The sequence below is a fragment of the Tenrec ecaudatus genome, chromosome 9 (genome assembly GCF_050624435.1).
Source record: "Tenrec ecaudatus isolate mTenEca1 chromosome 9, mTenEca1.hap1, whole genome shotgun sequence".
Taxonomy (NCBI): Eukaryota; Metazoa; Chordata; class Mammalia; order Afrosoricida; family Tenrecidae; genus Tenrec; species Tenrec ecaudatus.
In genome coordinates, this window is record NC_134538.1 from 55,907,202 (window position 1) to 55,931,959 (window position 24,758).

Consider the following 24,758-nt stretch of genomic DNA (forward strand, 5'->3'; position numbering starts at 1 on the left):
AAGAAGGGAAATTTCTCTAGAAGTATTTTATTGTTTAAATCCACATAGCAACTCTAATTTTATTTGTGCATGCCACCATCATGGAGATGAAAGGACTCTGTTATAAATTTGGAAAATATAAAATACACCTTGAACCATTAGATTAAGGGGATTGAAATGGTTGAACTGAAACAAAATGTGTATGAATTGCTACTTGGAAAGCAGATGGTGATCTGCTCTGTAAATCTCCATGTATATTACAATAAAATGTTTATTTAAAAATATCCCATGAAATACACTTCAGAGCAGAGTTCAATGAAAATAATATCTGTGCATAGAAAAAAGTCTGGGAAACATATCTGATTATAAACAATGATTACTTCTGATTGGCTTTGGGTAGATTATGGTTTCATTTCATTTTATTTTTACCTAATTGCTTTTTAAAATTTCTATATCTATTACTTAATAAAAGTGTTATAATATTAATATGGAGAAAATATCTTCCCAGGAGAAATTAATAGGAAGAGATATAGAAAAAGCCATCAAAATGCCTTATAGGGAGAAAAGTTCCTGCATTTCTCTCAATAATTTCTTTATTGAATGAAACATTTTACTCTTTAATATCACATTGATGACTTGTGGTGAATTAGCTTTAAAAGTGCATTTAGCATGTATTGATGCTAAGGTATGGTTTTTGTTTTTGGTGAAGTTACTTATAGACATCTGAGTGTTGGTTTCCCCAAATACATACATTTTAAGGGGTAATGACCTCAGAGGGCCTACTGAAGTAGGAGACATGTTCGGTATGTTGCTATCAAATGGATATTGAATAAAGACACAGATGAGAATATTACAAATGCCAAATACAGAGAGTTGAGAAACCACGCAGGTGTAAGTATAGAGAATACCAAATGACAAAACTAATTTATATACTTTTATACATCTCTGTGTGCCAGTTCTTGGGAAAGAAGGGTGAGAATATAAATAAGAATATTAAGCAACAAAGTTACTCAAGTGCTCTGAAATGCACATCTGGTTTTAAATATATATTTATTGTGATTTTGGGAAAAGTTTATAGAGTGAATTACTTTTCAACCGTTCAGACAAATTTGTCTTGTGATATTGCTTGCAATCCCTACGATGTGAAAGCACTCGTTTCACTCTTGCTGTGTGTTCACTGTCTCCACTCATTCTGTGTTCTCATCCTTTCCTCTTTGCTGGTTTTTATCCTTGAGAACATACTGCTTTAAAAGAATCTCATTTGATTGAAAAAATAAGAAACGTGCACTTTGAATAGGCATTCTTAAAGTTGCAGGAACAGTAGGGGTAGACGGTAGTGACTCACCATTGAGTCAGTGATTGGTGAAGTGTGATCCCCTTTCTTGAAATGTATAAAATATTTTTTCTTGGTAGTCTGAACTTTACCAAAACCACCCAGCCCATTACTCTACCATAATCAGTCTCTCCCCTAAATTCAATGATAATTTAAATCACACACACAACACACTCATGCAAGGCATGTGCATCCACAGAGAAAATTAGGAAACTCATATTCCTAGGAGTATTGAGTTTTGTAAAACGTGTGTGTATGTGTGTGTGTGTGTGTGTAATCATGCACCTTCTTTTCCTTTGGTTCTGTAAATTCCTTAAGTTTTATTATCTTAGGAAGTAAGAGACAGTTGTGTGAAGATACTCAGAGAAATATTTAAGTGTGTGACTGTGATGTTAAATATGTTCAACATATGGTTAATATTTGTATCAGTGGACCCCAAAGAGTCTCAGGAAATATAATGTTTTCTCTCTTTCTCTCAATACTCGTGTATCTTTTTTTAAAAAGGCACAGATATCACTTATTTAAATCATTCTAACTCATTCCCCCCCTTTTCAAGATACAAATAAAATCTAAGCACTAATCCAAATAAAGAGTAAATTATAATATCTAGTAATTTAATGTAAAGCACTATATTATTTTGCCACCATTCATATGCAAGTTTGTCATTCTGTGGTGTCTTGCATGTTGATGTGTTCCTAGAAACAACACCAACAGTATTTCAAATACAAGCCGGTTCACTCCTGGTGAATAGGCTTCAGTGGATTTTCCAGATTAAGGGCATAGTAGGGGAAAGAAATAGGCTATCGACTTGTTAGGGATTATCCAAGGAAAATATTGTGAAAAGCAGTGAAATATTGTTAAGTATAGTGCCCCAAGATAAACTCCTGAGATTTGAAAGCAATTAAATACAACAGGAAGAGTTGTTTTTTCAAAGCAGAGTCAACCTTAAATGCATGAATAGAGCAAAGCTTTGGGGACCTTCATTTACTGATGGAGCATCTCTTTTGATGGAGGACTCAGAGTGAGAAGGAACAGCTGCAAACATCTGCTAATAATTTGAATGTCAAATATGCAAACATGACTAGGAAAATTGGAGTTGTAAAAAATGAAACAGAACAATAAGGAATAATATCCTAGGCATTTGCGAGCTGAAATGGACTGGTATTTCCTATTTTGAGTTAGACAACCATGTGGTTTATTGTGCTACAAATGACAAATACAAGAAAAATGGGGTCATGTTCATTGTCCAAAAGAACATTTCAAGGTCTAAAGGGTCATATTTATATTTCTACAAGGAAGTCCAGTTTATGCCATGATTATTCATATTTAACAGCCAACCAGTGAGCCAGTGATGAAGATGTTGAAGAATTCTACCAACTTCTCTAGTCTGAAATTTATCAAACCTGCAATTAAGATGATTTTACTTGATAATTACTGGAGATTGGACTGTGGCAGTTAGAACAAAAGCGAAGGATCAGTGGTTGGAAAATATGGCTTCCATGATAGTAATTACACTGCGGATCTCATTATGGAATTTTACAAGGCCGGTGGTCCTCATTGCAAACACCATTTCTCAACAACACGCAAGGGAACAGGTGGGCCTCACTAGATAGAATAACAATGAATCAAACAGGCTACATCTGTAGGAAGACATGATGAAGACGATCAATATAAGCAACCCAAGTAAGGACAGAGACTGACTTTGGAAAATGCATCTCTTGGTCATATATAAGTTCAGGTTGAAGTTGAAGAAAATTACAACGATCCATGAGACTGAAAATACAACCGGAGTCTATTTCACTTGAATTTATTGACAATTTCAGGATGCATTCAACACTCGTGGCTGATGACCCCATGAGCTGTGAATGATATCCTGAACATCATACACGAAGAAAGTAAAAGGTAACTAAAAGACATGAATGGAAGAAAAAGGCCAACCTGAATGTCAGAAAAGACGCTTGAAGGTGCAGTGGAATGCAGAGTAGTTTGGTGAATAGAAGGATGAAGTAAAAGAGCTGGGAAGAAAACTTGAAAGAATAGCTTGAAAAGATAAAGTATTATCATGAAATGTACAAAGACCTGGAATTAGGAAACCAAAGGGAATGATATACTCCGCACATCTCAAGCTGAAAGAATTGAAGAAAAACCTTAAGCCTAGAGCAGCACTACTGATGGATCCTAAAGGATGGTACAGGAGTAAGCAGCCTTTTCTTCTGTTGTACGGAGAGGTACCATGAGTCACAACATTCCATCAGCACCTAAACACAACCACACAAGCAAAATATTGAATGATTCAGGAAGCATTAAAAGGAGATGAAAGGAAACTGGTTCATAAAAATAATTGACATCCAATCATTTCAAGAGGTACCAGGTGATCCAAAAACATAATATTGGAAGAAGTCCACACTGCACTAAAGCATTGGTGAAAAACAAAGTTCCCTGAATTGACAGAATACCAATGGAAAGAAATACCAGGAAATTTGGAAGGCGGCTACCTTGCCAGCCAATGGGACAAGGTCCATATTTGGATGCAAGAAAGTAGACCCAACAAGATGTGGACATTATCAAACAATACCATTAATATGAAGCAAAATTTTTCTGAAATTAATTTAAAAAAAAGTAGCAACACATCATGGAGAACTGCCAGATGCAGAAAGGGACATGGAAAGGGGGCTACCATTGCCGACGTGAGCACTCTTGTGTGAAACGAGAGCTCCCGGAACTGCTTGCTTGTGATTTGCCCCCCGTGGAAAGTCATCCAATTGCACGAATCATAACCAACCTTGGTAGCTGCAAACAAAAGGAATTCCAGAGGATTTTCTTGTGCTCATCCAGAACCTGTACATTGATCCAAAGGCAGTCTTTTGTACAATTCGAGGGGGTGTTGCACGGTTTAAAGTCAGTGTCGGCACACACCAGGATTGTGTACTTTCACCATTCTTATTCAAGCTCTAGGCCGAGCCAGTAGTCTGAGAATCTGGACTGTATGCTGAAGAAGGAGGGAGGCATCAACGTTGCTGAAAGGCTCATAAACAATCTGCAAAATGCAGGAGACATAACTGCTGACTGAAAATCCAGGAGGACTTGAAGAACTTACCGTAAAAAACTCAGACTACAGTCCTCAGCAAGAATTGGAATACCAGCTACCGTCACATGCCTCACCAAAGAGAACAAACTTTCCCATATCACATTAGGGATGTTAATTAAATATTTGACCAATTTGATCGGACTGATTTTAAGTTGATACTGTTGTATTGCCTGTAAATACTGTATACTTATATATCTAAATGATCCTTGATAGGAAAAAAGATTCCCCACATACAACTAGAGTTATGTCTAGGGTCTAGATGCTAGACTCAGAGCACCTGATCACAGAAGGAGTTATTGCGATCTGAGACTCCAGCTGGGGACAGCTTGCCTGGTCACAAAAGAAACCTCTTCTCATTCCGGGACACTGAGCACGGCATGTTCTGCTGAACCACGGCTGTGGAGAGTGTACCCCTGGACACACCGTGTGGCATGCTCCTTGTACCCAATCCACAGGGCCTGGTGAGAGACAACAAAGGACGCAGTTGCTCCTTCCAAATATATTTAAATATTTTACTCTGTGAAATTATTGGACTCTAACACCATCTCCACATAAATAGCCGTCGTCCTTCTGAGTTTTTGATGAGTGCTGGTCTCCTGAGGGAAAGGCGAGTTGTGCAGTAGCCAGACTTCAGGCATTTGTGCCAGTGCGTCCACCCTTCCCACCACCAAGATGGAGACAAAATCCAGGAGGCTATGGTTGAAATTCAACTGTGCCAGAAAGATGTTTTGAGGGCTCCAACCTAAAGCTTGTTGCATGAACTGTGTCTGCTCGCTCATCTGCTGCCATATTTAAATAAACCAAACAAAACAGAAAGACAACTCAATGGCATTGAGTCAATGCCTTTTCTGCCGACAGCCCGAATGCCGTTCTTCTGCACTGGGTCTCCGTTTGCAAACTGCGTGGATCTCATGTGTGTTCCTGGTTGCTGCTGGTAATTTCCAGCAGGTCAGCTATGATTCCTGGTGACCTTTGCAACAAAACATTGGAGCATCCTTACTTTTGTTTGCATTTTTGAGCCCATTGTTGTAGTTACTGTATCAATCCATATCATGGGGTATTTCTCCCATTTTTGTTGACATTCCAGTGTATCAACCGTATCCTTCCTTAGTGATTCTTCTGATATATCCAGAGGAGGCAAACCAGAGTCTCTTCATCATACATCTAAGAATCCTTCTATTTGGATTTGTTCACATACTATTTTGTTAATTTTTTTGAGTCATTAGAAATTGTTTAAAAAGTGGTATTAAAGATCGTTCGGCAGACACATACAGTTATATAGAACCCTTAAGCCCAGGAAATTGTTTTTAAAGCATGCTGTTAGTTACCATAGTTTAAGATCAGGCTGGTGGCAACCCCATGTACACAAAGTAGACTGTTTTATAGTACTTCAATCTACGATCTTTGGAAGTACTCTGCCAGGTCTGTTTTCCAAGGAGTTTCTAGAAGGATTCAAATGACCAACCTTCCAGTTAGTAGGGGAGAACTTTGCACACAGGGACTCTTTCACTGTTTTTATTCTTGTAAAACCATACATGACAAAATATATGCCAAAAGAACCATTTCTACATGTCCCATTCAGTGACATTGATACCATTATGTGATCTATACAATCAGTCTTACCCTCATTAACACAAATTCACGGTCTCCCAAGGCTCTTATCTAATCTTTTGAGTTGCTGTTATCACTAAGATTCCATATAGATCATTGTTAAAATTGCCCAACAGCCTGGATCAGGGATGGGGAACATCTGGCCAGTGGGCTATAAAATATCTACAAATCAGCATTGCCAGCTAGCATCACCTGTCTCACCAAAAAGAAGCAGCTCCAGCCATCACATTAGAGGGATGTTAGTTAAATATTTGACCAAATATAGCAGGCTAATTTTTAAGTAGTTTCATAGAAAAGGTTCACCACCCATGGTAGACAAACTTTCACTTACTAGTTAAACTGCAATGTCTCTGCGTTTTAGGAAGACTGCGTGGGATACTGTTGGGTTAAGCTAAGGATTATCCCAGGAGTACTTGCAGGGGCTTGACCAGCCCTCATGACTCCCCAAAGCTGCATTACATGAGAATTTAAATGGAGTTCCGCATTTCCCCCAAATGATCAGTATTCTTCCAAAGAATCATTGATTCAAATGTTCGATATTCATAATCAGGCATCATTTTTGTTGATTTAAAGGAGACAGTTGTGCACAGAGGCAATTTGGCACACATTCCACTCGTCTTGTTATTCCTGACTCTCTTATTCTCTGTTGTTCCAGGAAAATAAAGAATAATTTTTATGTCTGGGACGGTCATGTGCAAGCTTTAAGACCTCAGGCACTATTCCATGAACTAGGATGTAGAACAGGATGACTAAGTACATAATTCAGTCAATGAGCCAGGCTGGCCCGTGAAACCATGACCTTAAACATACAAACTAAGGAACTAAATTCTATGAGGTGTTGGGTTGTATATAAGCAATTTCAGCAGTTACCACCCCCCTATTTTTCATGTTTGTATATATGTGCATCACACACTTTTGCTAGTTTCATGTTTTACAATTATATAATTTATTAAGAATAATGATAAAAATTTGCTAACTAACACTACCACCTCTCATCAATCTGGTTTGTCCTTCACTACTAACCTTCCCTGTCCTCCTTTCTCCCTTCCTCTGGTACCTGGTAAGCATGAACAAACTTTGTCTCCATACATTTGCCTTTTCTTGCCACATGTGAGGTCATACAAGAGTTGTCCTTTTGTGACTCACTGAGTTTTTCCCAGTATAAACATCAGTCTTGTAGCAGGCATCAAGTAAATTTCAAATGCTATATCACAAGGAAATGTAAAGTGCACAGATAGAATAAATTAAAAGTGAAATGAAAAAGAAAATACTAGACCCTCTCCAGCATGCAATGGCATAAGGATATTTATGAATCCTGTAATAATCTCTTTCGGTAAGCCACTCATCTGGCTATAAACTTATGAACCAACCATGCAAAAAGGAAAACTTGACCAGTTACCCGACTCACGGTATCTTTATAATGACATGCAAATAGTTTTCCTGAATTTACCAAGTTCTAGTTTACATTCTAGTGTCTGGAATATGCTGTATCTTTGATAGGAGACATGGTGCAGTGTCACAAACAGCCTTCATGACAGCTCCTTTTAATTTTTAAATTGATGGCAAATTCTCCATATTGGCTTTTGTAATAAGACTAATATTTTAGCTTACACACACAAACAAGCAAGCAAACCCAAACAAAACAACTCCTCAAACAAATTTAAACCAGAAATAGTCTATTTATCTATCTCTATCCTACTTCTATCTAGAGGTAGATTTTGTGTATCGACCTGTGTTTTATCAAGTGATCTTTAGGTACAGTATTTAATCTTTCTGAGTTTGTCTCCTCATCCAGAAAATTTGGGCAATATGTTACGCAAGTCATAGGATACTGAGAGCATTAGACAGTGAAACATGGTAACACACTAGTGCAACATTCAATACATACTGATTATGTCATGAGCACAGCAACAACCGAAATCTCAATATGAATTAGCCAAACTTCACAAAGTAATTTGACAATGACCCTGGGTCAGGAAGAAGCACACAAGGGATATCTCATGGGCACAATGATTCTGTGTGGCTTGACAATAAGCTGTCTGCTGTACATATGTGACACGCCCCTTTCCATCTTTTCTTTTCCAGGAATAACCCTCTATAGTCACCCATATGGAGGAGCACTGCTGAATGAAGACAAGATGTGAGTTGAAGGGATTCCGGGACAGGAGGGGGAGGGGAAGGTGGGTGCTTAACAGGAATTACCTGCAGTGGAAGAAAATCATTGTGCTTCTTAGTGAAAATTTTAATCTATTTTCTGCCTTTTAATGTCCTGAGTGATTCTGGCATATGTAGGATAGGTTATACAGGGTTTAGAAATTGCTTTGCAAAGTTTGAGGGGAATTATTCCTCAAAGAGGAAATACATTGAACTGAGTGACCAAGCATGGTTAACATATCATGTAAAACATGGTCTACGTGTATAATAACGATACCGAGACAACTCCTCATGTAAACTTTACAGATTGTCCAGAGAAAGCTTTGTGTAGCGATAAAGGTGGCATTTTCTGGGGGCAGAGCCAAGTGTCAGACCCACTGTATTGAGAAAAGGACGATGTTTTTCCCTTCTCTTGTCTTCTGTCGCTATTCCTCTACCTGGTGGTAGGCACTTTGACAGGATTTTAGCTAAACAAGATAATAAAACAAAGTACTATTTATATGCTTATAAAACCAGAAGCCAACTCATGATGAGCCCATGTGCGCCACACCTGCTTCCCACATGCAGGTTTTCAGTGACTGAATCGTCAGAGGTAGATTGCCACGTCTTTCTTCAAGGGCATCTCTGCGTATACGTAAACCTCAAATCTTTCCGTTAGCATTTCAGCTCATTCACCATCTGCATTACCCAGGAACTCTACACGGTTAAGATCACCTGACAATTGAATTGGAAACTACAAGTCTGCTCAGTGGATATTCTCATGCCATCTGTCCTCCGCTCACGGCATGTGTGCTGGCTTCCAGATTCTGTCATTAGGGACCTCTGTATGGGCCCGAGGTCCAGGAGGAGACTAACTAATGTTTGGTATCAAAGCAGAAGGTTTGACAGAGTGCATTGTGTGTGCTGCAGTGTGTTTCATCATGTTCCTTAACAATGGACAGATCATTGCAAAAGGATTGGTTTCGAGGAGGTGCTAATTTGAGAGTAGAAAGTTAAGAGTACCCCAGGTAAATATGAAACAAAAAGAAGTGACCTAGAAAGTATGCAGTGTACATTATTATGAAAAATGCCTACAAAATACAGAATCTACATGGAATTTTGAATAGTTGAATTCTGATGTGGATCAATGATACATGTAGCTACAAGTTCTCTGTGGCAATATTGCTATTTAGCAAAAATATCTATGGATAAGACCCTATGGATTTATTTTAATTTTAATTATCAGTGTAGCTCACAGGTCTAGAATAAATGTTGAGATATGAAAACTCTGAAAGTTCCTTCAACTTTCTGATCCTTGATTAAGCCTTCTATAAACTGAAAACAATAACATGTGTGCAAAAATTTGTAGAGACATCATTGTTTTTTGAGTGGATACATGCCCTTAGCCAATGTCACTCATACATTCCTGGTAAGTGGGTTTTATCACTGTTGTTACTATCACTAATTGCTAAGGCAAAGAGTTCTTCATCTATCATCCGACAAGCCACTTTGTTGTCCTTCAGCCTGGAGAGTATCCGCCAGTGTGGCGTTGCTCTCTGCATCGTGCTGGGCTTCTCCATCTTGACTGCATCCATTGGAAGCGCGGTGGTGAAAGACAGAGTGATTGGAGCCAAAAGGTTGCAGCACATCAGTGGCCTTGGCTACAGGACGTACTGGTTCACTAACTTCCTGTATGACCTGGTAGGACTGGCTAACGAGATCTTGGGTGTTTCCATTGAACTGTGTGGGTGGGGAAGGGAGGGTGGTGCTGGCCATTCCAGACGAATCCAAAGAGAACTATCCCGAAGTCATTGAAGCTGAGTTGATTCTGACTCCCGGTGGCCCTGCAGGAGAGAATAAAATAATCTTACAGCATTTCTAAGGCTGGACATCGTTACAGAAACAGACCGTTGTGTCTGGTGTGTTCAAACTGCCCACTTGTCAGTTCATAACTAAGTCCTCGTGTTAAGAGCGTTTCATGTTAGGCCCCTGCCTTATCACCCCCAACCATATATGATTGCTTTACCAAAGGAAAGGTTGCCAAGGTACAGGGAGAGCGCTTGCAAATGAGTCTGTTACAAAAAACAGACTTTCTTATTGGGAACATGATGGGTAGACGGTAAGATGATAAGAGGAAATGGAGTAATGTATCACTTGTCTGCATAAAAGCAACTTCTGCAACATCTTTGCCTTATTTGCAAATTTGTGTAGAAGAGATTAGTATTTTCCTTTATGTGTTCAGTTTTCCTTCTAGACAATTTTCTCCAGCCCTTAAGAGGACAGAACGGTTATATATATTATGTGGTTCCCTCGAGGCCAAGCTACTAATCTCGAATAAAACACTACATCTAATGTGATAGATATCTTATTAAGATCAATTTCCACTCTCAGTTACAGCAGTGATTTCCATAGGAAAGCTATAGTTTTGTCCTCATAAACAGGTTCCATTTCATGTTCTGAAAGAAGGAATCAAGTGCCTGGCATTTATGAGACTGTGCAGTCTTGGTGTTTATACTAGTTACTTTACATACTGCTCCTAGGGAAGCATCTACTTTTAAGGACCTGGTATCATCATCATATTTATTTCATACAATGCTTGTTCTCTTAGATAGCTTAGGATTTAACCGATTTATTTCCTTCTGAATATATAACCTGTATTTTTTTCCCAAAATACAGTTTAAAAGTTGTTTACCTAAGTTACCTCAATATTTTAGAAGCTTCTTTATTTTAATCAAGTTTCCTCACAGGCTTACAGTCATCATAATTACCAGGACTGTTAAACACAGCAAGAACTCCCCAACACCCACCCCTCCAGATGTTGATTGGACAAATTTGGTTGGAATTTGGATATATGTCCTTAACTAAGCACTCAAGGCAATTCAGGAATCTAAGGCACGAGGGGGAGCTGCAAGGATTTGGGAAAGATAACTTCATAAGCAGGCCCTTGTTCTCACCCTTAACCACAGTACAGTACGAGAGACCACAAGGGCGCGTGTTCAGCTTTAAGGACTCTGAATCAGAGAGCAGATAAGAGCAATGGGAGCTGAAGACAGACAAGTCACCGAATCAACAATGAGCAGAATAAAGGATGAAAGTCACTTATCTTGCTGTTCCTTTATCTCCCCTCAGCCATGCAGGCCTCACGTTGCTTTGAAAGAAGGTAACAGATGCGCAGAAAAAGGGCCTGAATTCATAACTGCCATACCCTCTGTCTGCAACCAAGCATCTGTTTTACAACTAAAAGGCAGACCTCTCTAATTTCAGTCCCCAGAATGCACTTGCCACAAACCTGCTGTGAATTTCACCAGCCGGTCCCTATAGTGGAGTTCCTTCTCTCTTTTAGTCAATGTGTTTGCTTCCCTACTGATGTTATATCTCAGGCCTCTGAAATCAACAAGACTGGCTTCTTAGTGGATCAGCTCTACTCTGTCTGGTCCCTGATTCAGTTGGTATCAGAGATTACTGAACGAGGTGGTTGTGTTCTAGATAGCAAGCATCTTGAGTGGAGAAGCCCCCCACAGCCAACATACTATGTGGCAGGCTCAGTAGCCAGGCAGATCTCCCTCCGTGGGGATCCATTTGAATTATGAGAACCCCTTTTCCATTCAGTAAATGCCAAGTGCAAGACTGACGTCAACTCCCACAGCAAGCTCCCTGCAGAGGAACCAGGAAATGGGGAATGACCCTCAACCATCACAGAGCCTCCAAGGCTCTGAAAGAGACAAGACAAAATATTTCCTGATCCTTCTGGGGAGTGCCAAGCCCTCCTCTACCTGAAATAGAGAGAAGTCTTCCTGTATGTTTACTGAATGAGCAGCTAAGAAAATCTCACAGAGCAGCAAAAGAAGCCTCAGTCAAAGTCAGAGGGCATCAGCCAGCTCTGATGGGTCTTGTTGGGTTTGGGTTTCCTGCTAAAAATAAAATTCCAGAAACAGAATGAATGGAGTCATAGCTAGAGAGGGTGTACTGTGCCGCCTGCTGGACTCATCGGGAAACAATTCCATGCAGATAACCAAAGGAGAATTGGCTGAGCCATTTTAACATCACAGTAGATATCAAGATAACATCTGTTAGAAGAGGTAAAGATATACATTACATCACACTAAGACACTTAATCAGGAGGAAGTGCCTCATACATATATACATGCACGAAATAGCAAAGATCCTAATTATATCTAGCCAGCCTGGCTAGTATTAAAGGGATAACTAGATAGCACAATAATAATAGCTGGAGAAGTAATATGCAACTTACAAAATTGGACAGACTCTCTAGAAAGAAAATCAATAAGAGAACAGAGGCTTTCTGAAAACAGTATCAACCAACTAGACTTAACAAACCTACAGAGAACACTCCCTTCAACAAGAGCACAATATATTTTCACCACAGCAGTAAAATAATCAATGAAACCAGAATTTGGATCTCCAAATGGTCAATGAAATTGACAGTCTACCTCTAAGTAGACTGACAAAGGGGTTGGGGGGTGGAGCTGTAAATAAACAAAGAAAAATGAAAGCTGGTATTACAAGTAATGAAGGATCCGATAGAAATAATGAAGACAGAATATTGTGAAAATATGAAAATTTGCACAGTAACAAACTGGATAATCTAGATGTTCTGTATGAATTCTCAGACACCAAACTCAAAACCAAACTCTCTCTTTGCATCAATTCGAACTGACAGTCACCCTATAGGACAAACTAGAACTGCCCCTGTGTGTGTCTGCGGCTGGTGCTATTTACAGGAAGAAGAACCGCCTCTTTCTCCCATAGAGCAGCAGCGACTTCAAATTACTGAGCCTCGAGTTGGCAGCCCAATGCGTAACCAACAACCCTACCACACACACCTATCAAAATGGACTCAAAAGAAAATATGCCGCAATAGACCTGTGGCAAGGGAAAAGATGGATCGAGTGACTTAAAAAACATCTCAGCAACAATAACAAAGCTCCTTGACCAGGTGGCTTCACTGGAAAAGTCTATCCCACAGTTAAAGAATTAACACATTCTAATCTCTTTGACAGATAGAGAGGGGAAAACATACCCTAAATCATACTATGAAGCACCACAGCCCTCATGCCAGACATCAGAAGAGGAGAAAACCCATGCCCAATGTGTCTTAACAGCATACACACACACACACACACACACACACACACACACACTTTCTGCCATCAAGTCAATTCCAACTTATGATAATCGTATTGGACAGAGTAGAATGTCCCCTGGGGCAGGGGTGGGCATGGGTGGGTTGGGATCTTTCTCCCATCGGGTGGCTGGGTTTCAAATTGCTGACCTAGCAGACTATAGCCCAACTATGTGCTGCTGCTACAGCACCAGGGCACCATCTTCTGAAGGTAGATACAACAATTCCCAACAGAATACCAATGGAATCAATCAACGGCATATTGAAAGATCATACACTGTGTTCAAGTGGGATTTGCTCCAGGAATACAGAGAAGGTTCAACATTAGAACATCAGATCATGTTCTATTCCCCATCAAAGGAACACAGAAAAGGATCATCTCTGTTGATTGGAAGAACCATTTGATCCAGTGTCCTGTCTTAATGAAAGCCCGATAAAGAAAAAAGAACAAGTCCCATATGGAGTAAAGCTGTCAGATGGTGCCCAACTGTCAGAAAGAATAGCCTCTGGGGTCTTAGAGCGTCACTGGGCACTGTCTTAGAGTTTAAATGCTGAGCACTCAGTTTGCAGATGGCTATGGATGGTAGGGAAAGCTCAAAATGAGACATATTGGGGTTTTCTTGTGGTGTTTGGCATCAGAGTTATGTTTGCTTCAGTGAGACCCTGCACAGACCAAGCCTCCATTGAATTCGCTCAGACCACTGGCCAGGATGTGAATGGTCTTGCTCTCAGACAGAATGTCAAGGAAAGCATATTTACTGTAGTTAGGTTAAAATTTAGCATTTAACAGTTTTTTTTTCACTTTTGACCTCCTTTTAGTTGTTTCTAATTTCTATTCTGCTTTTTCTTGAAGCTTTTCGGTGTTTTATTTCATTGTCATTGTTGGACTTTGGGGTATGGTTTTCTTTATATGAAATTCAGGATAGGTAAACCCATGGATACAACTATATTAACAATTCCTTAGCCTTATAGCAGGGGAGGTTGAGGGATAATGGAGAGCAAATAATAATGGGTATGCGGCTGAGAACATTTTTTTCTAAATAGATTGTGGCAATGATTGCACAACTGTTTATAATATCATTAAAGCACTGAATTGTGAATTATATGTCAATAAAATTGTTAAAAAGAAAAGCACATGGACCCAGGTGGAGGCTGTATATTGACACAGTAGCTTTATGTTTTGATAGTTTTGCTTAATAAAGATTTTCTATGTTTTTTTTGTAAATAAATGCATTGAAAAAGACATCAGGTACAGATGCATCTACAAGCAGCAAAGAAAAGCCAGGTTTGCTGGCAGTGACGTTAAGTGAGGAGAGAGCCAGGGACAGACAGTCTACTCTCAGAAGACTGAGAAGGAGCAGACATGGCTAAGGCCCTGATCTGGACTTCCAGGCTCAAAAGCTTTAAGAAACTACAGTATTATAACCCCCACCATCCTTCCCAAACCCAAACAACCAAATGAACAAAAATTGAGAAATGCGGATCCCTCATCTGTATAGGCATTCATCTTTACAGAAGAATGCTCTTAAAGATAAGCGAGAGGGTGTGGTTTATTCAGGGTTGTTTATCTTGTGCTGTGAGCCTCTGATTTTGGATGGAATGCTCCCAGGACCACATGGCCACCGGCCTCCCAACTCTCGCGCATAGGCTATTTTATCTACTGACCAAGGTACCCAAAGAGAAGAGGGTACCATGAGAATGAACACACATCGATGGACCCACATTTCCAGGACATGTCCTTCCATTCTCCATTTATCATCCCTTTATACCTCCACCAAACTCCACTCTTATTTATATGAAGTTTGGCTTAAGGGCAGGAGGAATCATTTGGTTTTTAATTGATTGTTGTTCTACCTTTAACCAATCACCTCCTGCTTAATCTACTCAAGTGATCAGTTAACAAATATTTGTGAGGCTCTAAGAGATGTGATGGAAGAGTGGAATACATGTCGAGTTGTTAATTTGAAGGTCAGCAGTTTGAATCCACTAGCTACTCCGCAGAAGACCGATGAGGCTTTCTTTCTGATCTGTTCATGATTCGCAGTCTCAGACCACCTAGGTAGCAGTTCTGCTCTGCCCTATGGGTTTATGGGTCCGAGCTGATTCAATGGCAGTGGGTCTTTTAAAATATAATTAGCTACTAAGTAGGGATAGGAGAGGAGAGCGTGGTTTGGGCTACGTTTAAATCAGTTTCTCAAAGAAGGATGCCAAGGAGGTGATATCACATTTAGATATGAAAACTAAAATGGGACCAATTATGTGGGTGAGACTGCTTCAATGGATGCAGCCAGAGGTGCTCGAGCAGCAAGGTTGTTTACTTGCCACCATTCAAGAGAGGGCATGACTGTTGTTGTTCAGGGACTCCAAAGATGAATTTGGGCCTGGAGGCAGAGTGCTACTTGGAAGATTTTCAGCCACAGTAAAAACCTTTTCTTTCTGTGAAGGAAGTCTCGCTTGATTCCGTGTGGCTGGATTCTTATAAAACGGTTAATTGGTGCAAACAGTTTGCACTCAACGTTAACCTGAAGGTTGATACTTTGAGTGAATTCACATAGCAGCAGCCTGGTAGAAAGGGCTGGCAATCTGCTTCCCTAAAAATTACAGTCAAGAGCCCCTAATAAAATGTTTAAAAAAACCCAATAACAAATAAAGAAAAGTCTGTAAATAAAAAAAAATTACAGTCAAGAACAACATATGGAGCACGCTGATATTGTGAAACCCGTGGGTCCACCTTGAATTGGAATCAACTCAACACTCACAGGGTTAGGTGGTTCCTCCAAGATGCTCCCCTCAGTGGGTGGGGTGGGTGGACCGCCATGGCTCATTAATTCCATTGCTCTGAAATGTCTAATCTGCAAAACAATTGCCAAGGAAATGAATTCAAAAGGAATTTTAAAGAAGGCCTTCTGGAGAAGTCGATCAGGGTAATTGTGCTCATTCACTCTGAGTCCCCTTTGCTTCCATTTTATCTCCTCAGCTCTTTTACTTGGTTTCCGTTGGCCTGTGTTTGGCCATTATCATGGCCTTCCAGTTATCAGCTTTCACGTTCCGGGAGAACTTGGCAGCTACAGCCCTCCTGCTGGCACTTTTTGGGTATGTGATGAGAAACACTGCTGCAGAATTATGGCTTGTTTTCTGAAAGTGAGAACCCTCAGGATGGCTTTGAACCTGCTGTTGGCTTCATGATTTTCTCTCTTTTCAAGTAATTATGTTGCTTTTACAAGGGGTAGCTTGCAAACAAGCTGGAGCAGGATGAATTGATGACTGCTTCATGCAGGAAGGGCGGGCTGATAGGATCATAATGTAGGTGACATTGGCTCCGTCTCAAAAAGGCCCTCATGCTCTTAGATGACGAGTCTGGGCAGTTTGAAATGGGTTATCTGTAATTCTCTCTTCAGCATTAATCTGGGCCCTCAAACTGATTCGGTTAGCTCTGAAATTTAGACACTTTCTCTTTTGAAGCTCTATAACTGACATGATATTTTTCCTCCTATGATATTAGTAGTTCGAAAATGGTTTGTTTAAATTCTAGCTCCCTGCCTCCCCACTGAGAAGAGAAGGGTTGGTTTACTCAAACCCCACTTTTACTTATTAATAAAATCATATCTTGTGATTCCAAAATTTTACATACCCATTTGTAGGCATGTATAATGATGGATCTTATTATCAGCCATTTATATGTGTCTGTATCAAGACTATGAATATGTGAGAGAAATACAGGGAGAAAATAACAGAATCATTTATTATAATTCAAGGTGAATTTTTTGAAACATTCTGCTATGTTTTTAAAAGCAAAAAGCCAGCAGTAAAATTACTGTGAGAATCTCTAGATTTTGCTTTTCACACAACTCACAGTTCCTCAGAGCATCTAATTAGGAAGGTTATATTATTGTTAGATAAATGGATGGATATATTAGATGGGAAGATAGCTAGATGACACATAAATTCTAGATCAGACAGACAGGTATATAAACAGGCTAAAAGGTAGATCCACCTACTTGAGAATAGGGATATTATCACGTGCTAGCTCTGTAATCTTGAAAATATCAATTAAACTTGTTAGCCTTTATTTTTTCTGATAATATTCTCTTTCTGCTTTTATGAAAGTTAAATTTAGCAGTTCACATCAAACACCAAGTATAATGATTGGAAGAAAGTTTCTTCTAAATTATTTCTAACCATCATTGTTATAAAGAGAACAATTTTAATACATGATATTACATCTTTAGCTATAAAATAAGCCTAAAGTAAATATGCTTATGATTTTCAATGGGAAGTTTATGTACCTGTATATAACTATACCTATATATTCCCAGTTCTGCAAAAGTTATTTGATTTTAAATTACTAGCCTAATTAAATGATGTTAGCATGTCTATAGTGTAATTAAAATACACATTTCTAAAATATAATTTTGAAATATAGAAGACAAGATGTCAAAAATTAATATAAGACAAAATAAAATGGTCGGAGATCTTTTTATAAAAGACATATTTTCAGAAGCTTTTATTATACCCTTTGATTTTGAATGCTTTTACAGATCTAAATTAAGCTAAAATTTCTCCACGCACGTATGAGTCTAACATTTTTTGAAGAATAGAGTTGCTGGGACATCATGTCATCCAAGGAGCAATGAAAAGATCTGTCTGTGATTGGTCTTCTGTAGTGTAGCCATCAGGAACCACAGAGGTTATATTCAGCTTTTTAAAGATCTGTCAAAAGGAAAGGGTTTTTTTTGGTGGCATAGTGGTAAATCTCTGGGCTGCTAACTGTAAGGTCAGCAGTTCAGAACCACCAGCTGCTCCACAGGAGAAAAGACACAGTTTGACATTCCTGTATGTTAACCTTGAATGAACTTGACTCTAAGAATTAGTAGAACAAAGAAAGATGGTGTTTTGTTTTTATTTTCAGTTTTTTTCTGACTTTTTTTTCTTTTATTCATTTTTAAGTCATTTTTATTTGGTTTGGTACAATTTTACAGATCCAATTATATTGCCATTGAACCATTTATGGACATTTTGTTTCCTGGTATTAGTTGTGATCTACTCAGTATGAGAGTCCTTTTACTCTTCCCTCCCTGAGTTTCCCATTCTCATTTGTTCTTCCCTGCCCCTTCCTGCCTCTGAGCTTTGTGTTTAGTCACATGCTGTCCCGTTAGTTTCATATGGCTGATTTCTCTGGAGGGAATACATATTATGGTGACGTTGTTTACATTAGAGGCCTATCAGTGGACTGAAAGGTGGTGGTTACCAGAGATGGCAGAGGGAAAGTAGACAGCAAGTAGACAGTGGGTGAAGGCAAAGGCCATGATAACATGAATAAGGAACTGGGAGGTACACAAGAGTAAACGGCTACAATGATAAAAAATAAAACAAAACTATTACACAACGCTGCAACTACAGCAATGACAAACAAAAACCTAGGAGTGTGTGCATACAAGCTTAACAAGTATGGGGTGCTTGATGGGAGTACTCCCACAAGTATATAGAGGATTCTCAGAGGGCATTTCTACATAACTATTTGGGTGCTGAAAATATTATTTATGTATATAGTAGAGCTTTCAGGCAGCCAAGATATAAACATTTCTTAAGCCCAATAAAAACCTTAGAGAGCCTGAATCCCTGGGGTTGGTGGTTTGGGACCATCGTTTCAGATGTGATCTAGAGCAATTTGCATAACAGAGACAATAGACATCTGACTATAGTGAGTAGCGATTGAGGCTTGTGAGCATCATTGAAAACCCAGCTTTCCGTCTCTCCTGGTCCAAAGTGAAGAATAGTGTAGACAATTAAAGACTCCAGCAAATAATTTGTCAACAAATGGGTGGACCATGTGAACCACAGCTTCCACTAGGCTGTAACCAGAATAATTAGCTGATACCCTAAAGCCAACGTGATTCATAATTCTGATTAGGATCACTATAGAAGGTCCTAGAAAGAATGAGAGAAAAATGTAGAACGAATTTTATTATCATATTAAAAGACCATGCTTTCTGGTTTGATGGAGATGGGTGGTATCCCAATGACATAGGCCCTTTGACATACTTCCAATAAGGAACCGAATCAAACTTTGTGGCCCACATTTCAGCTAAACAATAGATAGGTTTCTTAAAGCTTGGCTCCATCTAATCCTAAGTACCTTTTCTAGGATTCACTGTGAATGGTGCCACTTACTATCCAGTTTGGGAGCACAATGATCTGAATCTCATTTTCAGTGATGTTACTTAATAGCTGTGGAACCATGTCCATGGTATTTCCATTTTCCCTTTTTGTGAAGTGATTTTAGCGTCCATCTTTCAAGGTTGCTGGAGAATGTGAGCAAGATGTGAGAATAGGGCGGGACTCTGAAAAAGAGCTTACATTTCTGATTTTATTGCCTTATCGTGAATTGGACCTCAATTGCTTTTCCAAGTCTTGATCTGATTGCATTTCCGCTATAGTGACAAATTAGTGTCTACCCCTGTTTTACAGAAGAATCAAAGCAGAAGATGGGCTGAGGCATAGAGAGGTGGTGATGGTGAGAGCCATCCATTGACTTGTCCCGGTCACAGAGCTGACAAATTCAGGACTACATCTCTTGAGGCGACTCCAGTGCTATTGACATTGTAAACTAAACATTACTGTAAATTAAATGCTGTTTTTTGTATTTGTTTTCAGATATGCAACCCTTCCTTGGATGTATCTGATGTCCAGAATTTTTTCAAGTGCAAATGTAGCTTTCATCTCCTACATCTCTTTAAACTTCATCTGCGGCCTTTGCACGATGCTCATGACTATCATGCCTCGATTGTTGGTCATTATCTCCAAATCAAAGGTCAGTGACCATCAGCACCATTCCCAGAGATCAGTGGAGGATGTCCACTCAATACTGATTTTGCTGCATTCTTAACTGGAATTGGAAGGAAATGTGCTCATGTCCACTGCCCTTAACAGACTCTCACTCACTGCCTTTAAAGAGAAAAATGGACTCTACTTCACCAAAAAAGTGATTGTACCATGATAGTAGAGCTAGGTCTGGGTTTAGCAATAAATGACGTCAAGACAGGCTCAGCTGCTCTGTTGGTTATGGTAGACTCACTTAAATGGTCACAGCCGCAACTCTGGAAACCTAAATCAACGACTCTTCGTTGACAGTTTGCTGAATTAAAGGTGGGCTACATGAATCGATGGGTTAAAACATGGCCTGTCAGACTGTTGCAATAGGAGGGGCAGCACCACTTCCTTCCAGTTCAGGCAGTCTGGGGTAGGCCACAGTGTCCGATCGTACTTGCAGACCAGCGCAGGTCTGACGAATTAGCTGACGGGATGGTGATGGTGTCTATTACACACTGGTTTTGCTACTTCAAAATGTTTGTGCAAAGAACAGCTGTAAGGGCATGGAGCATTTTCCCCTGAGAGGGAAATTTCTGTAAGAACACTCCAAAGGACACTGGTGATACAGCCAACTGAATGCTGGGGTGCTAACTCCAAGCTTGCAGTTCAAGCCCATAATCCACTCCATGGGAGAAAAATGAGGCTGTTTGCTCCTATAAATATTTACAGTCTCTGAAACCCTAAAAACAGTTCTACTCTGCCCTATAGAGTTATTGTGCATCAAAATCTACTCACTGGCACTGGATAAGAACCCCTTCTTTAATAGACCATTCTCATTAGTTGCTTTTGTCCCTGTCACCCCCAGCAGATCCCTAGGGCAAATAGAATCCTATTCTGTTGACATATCATTTTATTGCCATTCTTATGCTTCTATCACTCCACTCCCCACTGTGACACACCTGGTCACAGCCCCATCTCTAACCTACCTTCTGCTTCAAATCACATACTATGGCCATGGATTTGGTTTGAATTCTTTCTATATCTGTATTCTTCCCCCCACCCCCAACAGCTTTATTGGAACATAATTCACATATCATTACAATTGAACAGTTCAGTCATGCAATCCCATCAAGGATTTGTATAATCATTACCACATCTATCTTAGGGTCCACCCCGCCCCCGAGCCCAGCATGGCCACATTGCCTTCCAAATGAGCTGTGCAATCAATATCAATTCTAGTGCTCCCTGTCCACTCCCGCTCTCAAGGTTCACACCTGAAATCGCCCTTCCCTCCCCATCACCCATCACCCATCCCTACATTCCCTACAACACCTTGTAATGGTTATATTCTACATCCATTCCTCCTGTGCTTCATAGCTGGAGGCCAGCAGAAAACAGTGTAACACAAATCACACTAAGCTGGTAAGGATAAGATCATATTGGTGTAAAGACAAAAATACAAATGATGCGTAAGAGGGAGAAGACCCCTTCAACATCCAAAAGCCAGGGAAGAGATTTCTGTCATGGGACATCGAGAGATACTTGCATACAGTACTAATTCAGGTCATGTCTCCAGGGAGGACAACTGTCTCTGTCTTCTTGACTCACATTACACAGCTTCAGATTTCCTGCTATTTGCTTGCAGTCTGATTCCTCAGTAGTTCATATGGACGAGATGTTCCCCTACTTAGTGGCTGAGAAAATACTAGAGGAAAGGCCCCGAGCCCTTAGATCTGAAGGATGCACTTCGGGTCTCTTTAAAATGGGACCGAGATGAATACTTGGCACAATAGGACAGGCTTACTTCTGTGGGACCAGGAGTCCAATGAGTCAGCTGACTCTCAAGTGATAGTGGACATTGTTTTTATTGTTATCTTTATTACTGTGTGTCATATTTGGGTAGAAGCTGTGATGTGTGCAAACATTTATTATGCAAATAGAAGAATTCATCTATTTTGGTGATTTTTACAGCTTCCTTGTTAACGTTAATTTGTATTACTAGTATAATCTTAAAGAAAAAAAAGTAGAGCTATGAATTGGCTTTAGCTTGAGGAGAAATTGAACTCAGCAGAATAGTTATGCAATTTCTCCTCCGTCCTCCTCACATGTCTAATATGACATGGGCCACTGTGGATGTCAGTAATGACCTAACGTGGGAAGAGCACAGACACATTTTCATGATCTGTAGAGTGAGAGACTCAGATGCAGAGGTTTGTTCTAGGGGACACAGGGACATAATATGGATTTTTCTACAGAAGGACGAGGGAGGGAGGTGTGAGCTTCTTTCCGACTCAAAGAGGAGACTGGCCAGGAGCCTTTCCATCAGTGTGGTGCTAATAGTATGGTAGATGGCAGAGGATTGTGGTCCTCAAATTATAAATAGCATTAATTACTTGAAAAATAAATCCAGTGGAAAATGGTCATTTGTGGAAAGCTAGCTTAAAGTCCTTAGGGGGAAAATAACTGGTTTATTGCTTTCTCTAAGGTCTTTGTTTTTCTTTGCTGTCTATTTGACAGTTTGTTTATAAACTCAACATTATTAAATGGATTATTTCTTGTATTTGTAAAGTGTGGAGTTTGTAAGATAATCTAAGAGACTTAGTATAACAAATTAAGAAAGGATTCTCAAATCCACCTTGAACAACAAATAATCATCAGTATAACCAGTGCTAACCATTGTGTATAAAAACTATAGTGTCAAAATTATGTTAAATTTTCAAAAAATGAAAATTAAATTTCCATTAAAAATTGCACTTTGGCTTCTAACTCACTAGCTGAAGCTTCTATCTCTGCCACTGGTGAGGCTTCCTGAGAGCACAGGAATAGTCCGGATTAAGAGCATGGGCTTCAGGGATTTATTTCTATCTGTACTGCTCACTTTCATTCCCTCTCCACGTAGCCTAGAGTGGACGTTGGCACGTCATTATCCAGTGAACTTGTAGAGTCACATCCTCCCATACATGTACTGACTCTGTGCTCATTCAGTGTACACACTGATGCACACTGTATTTGCTTATAACTGTATAGAAAGAATTATGAATTCTTTAAAGGCTGATGTAAATCATCACTGCTGGTAAATCATTTCCCCAATAATTAGTTTCTGATTTAAAGGTTGAAATACTCGATTATTTCTATATTATAATTAGTAGAAGTCCTTTTATGTGGCATAGTAATTGACAGAAAAGCATAATTTTATGGGAAGTGGGATTAATAAGTTCCTTTATGTCTGGTTGAAATCTGTAAATAGTGACACTCCATAAATTTAGGAATGAAGAGACAATTAGATGAAGCTTTTATAATTTTTCTGTGTCTTTATGCAGAAGACAATAAGCCATAATATTACAATAATAGGCTCTAAAAGCCTCTATAATTTTTAATTGCCTCCCAACCACATTATTGAAGACAACATTTATATTAGTTTATTATAAATCTGTGCTATAGGAAATTTTGACCCTATGTATTATGAAATTTATATTTGATGATGCTGTAAGTTAATTTTTAAATATACCATTTTCATTATATGTATACATATAATTTTGAACTCATCAAAATCATTATTTTGGATCAATTATTGAATTTGAGTAGAAAGTGGGAAACCAACCATGTAAGTCTAACTCTGCTTCCATAGAGTTCCTTTTATAATTAGAGTTATATAAGTTTTTAAAAAATACTTTAAATCAGCTACATTATATCTACATGCCAACTCTGCAGTTAAGTTTTTCAATTTACCCTTTGAAATCTGTGTTTCCTTTGGGGAAGATCTTAGTCTTTGCATAGTGTTCCACACACTAGGGTAGAGCCCTTGCCAGAAGAATAAACAGAGAGCCTTAAGCGACCTTTTGTTCCGGCTTACCCGAGGCCACCAGGAGTGGGGACCAACTCCATGACTCCTAGGGACAACAGCAACAAAGAGGAACTAGGAATTAATTGTCCACATATTTTAAATGCTCACCATCCACTGGTGAAAGAACTACTAATATTGTCTAATAGTATCCATTAATTTAAACATCCATGGCCACTTGCGTCTTAAATGATTTACTTATGTAATTTGCAACATATTTCTAAAGATCAGACGAATTATCTCTTGGACTCAAATGTGTTTGTCTGCAATGTCCAGAAGCGTCAATATCTTCCCTTGTTGTTAAGTCAGGGTGTGACTGGAAGAATGCCCTGTCTGATCATCGCTACAAGGGAAAGAATTAACTGTTTATGCACCAGGACATAGTGCACATGTATGAAACATGCCCATCTTCCTCTTATTCTCATCTCCCCCCTGCCATGGACTTGATTCTGGCTCATACCACTCATAGATCAGAAAATGGCCCCTGTGGGTTTCTGAGACTGTAACTATGAGAATAGAAAGCCTGGTTGTTTTTCTATGAATTTGCTGGTGGTTTCGAACTGCTGACCTTGCATTTAGCAGCTCAACATGTAGCAACTATGTCACCAGGCTTCCTATGTCTACTCTGTAGACAAAAATGTTTGGAGGATACAAACTTTTGCCTATTCATTCGTTAATTTTGATTTGATTTTCCATCACCTTCTATATTTCAAAATTACATTAAGTTCTTGGGACACAGCGATGAACATACTCCTGGGTAGCCCTCAAAGAATGTAGAGCCACTGTATCAAGGAGAGAGGTGAACAGTGAGATTAAAGGT

General features: G+C 39.3%; 1 protein-coding gene across 1 annotated transcript in view; it reads left to right on the top strand.

Annotated features, from left to right (window-relative positions):
- The window catches only part of ABCA13 (ATP binding cassette subfamily A member 13), a 458,452-nt gene that overhangs the window by 353,031 nt on the left and 80,663 nt on the right, over nt 1–24,758 (top strand). The window contains exons 44-47 of the mRNA XM_075557314.1: nt 8,097–8,151; nt 9,668–9,845; nt 16,265–16,380; nt 19,942–20,098. Of these exons, the coding sequence (XP_075413429.1) occupies nt 8,097–8,151; nt 9,668–9,845; nt 16,265–16,380; nt 19,942–20,098 (506 nt within the window). The remainder of the gene's footprint in view (nt 1–8,096; nt 8,152–9,667; nt 9,846–16,264; nt 16,381–19,941; nt 20,099–24,758) is intronic.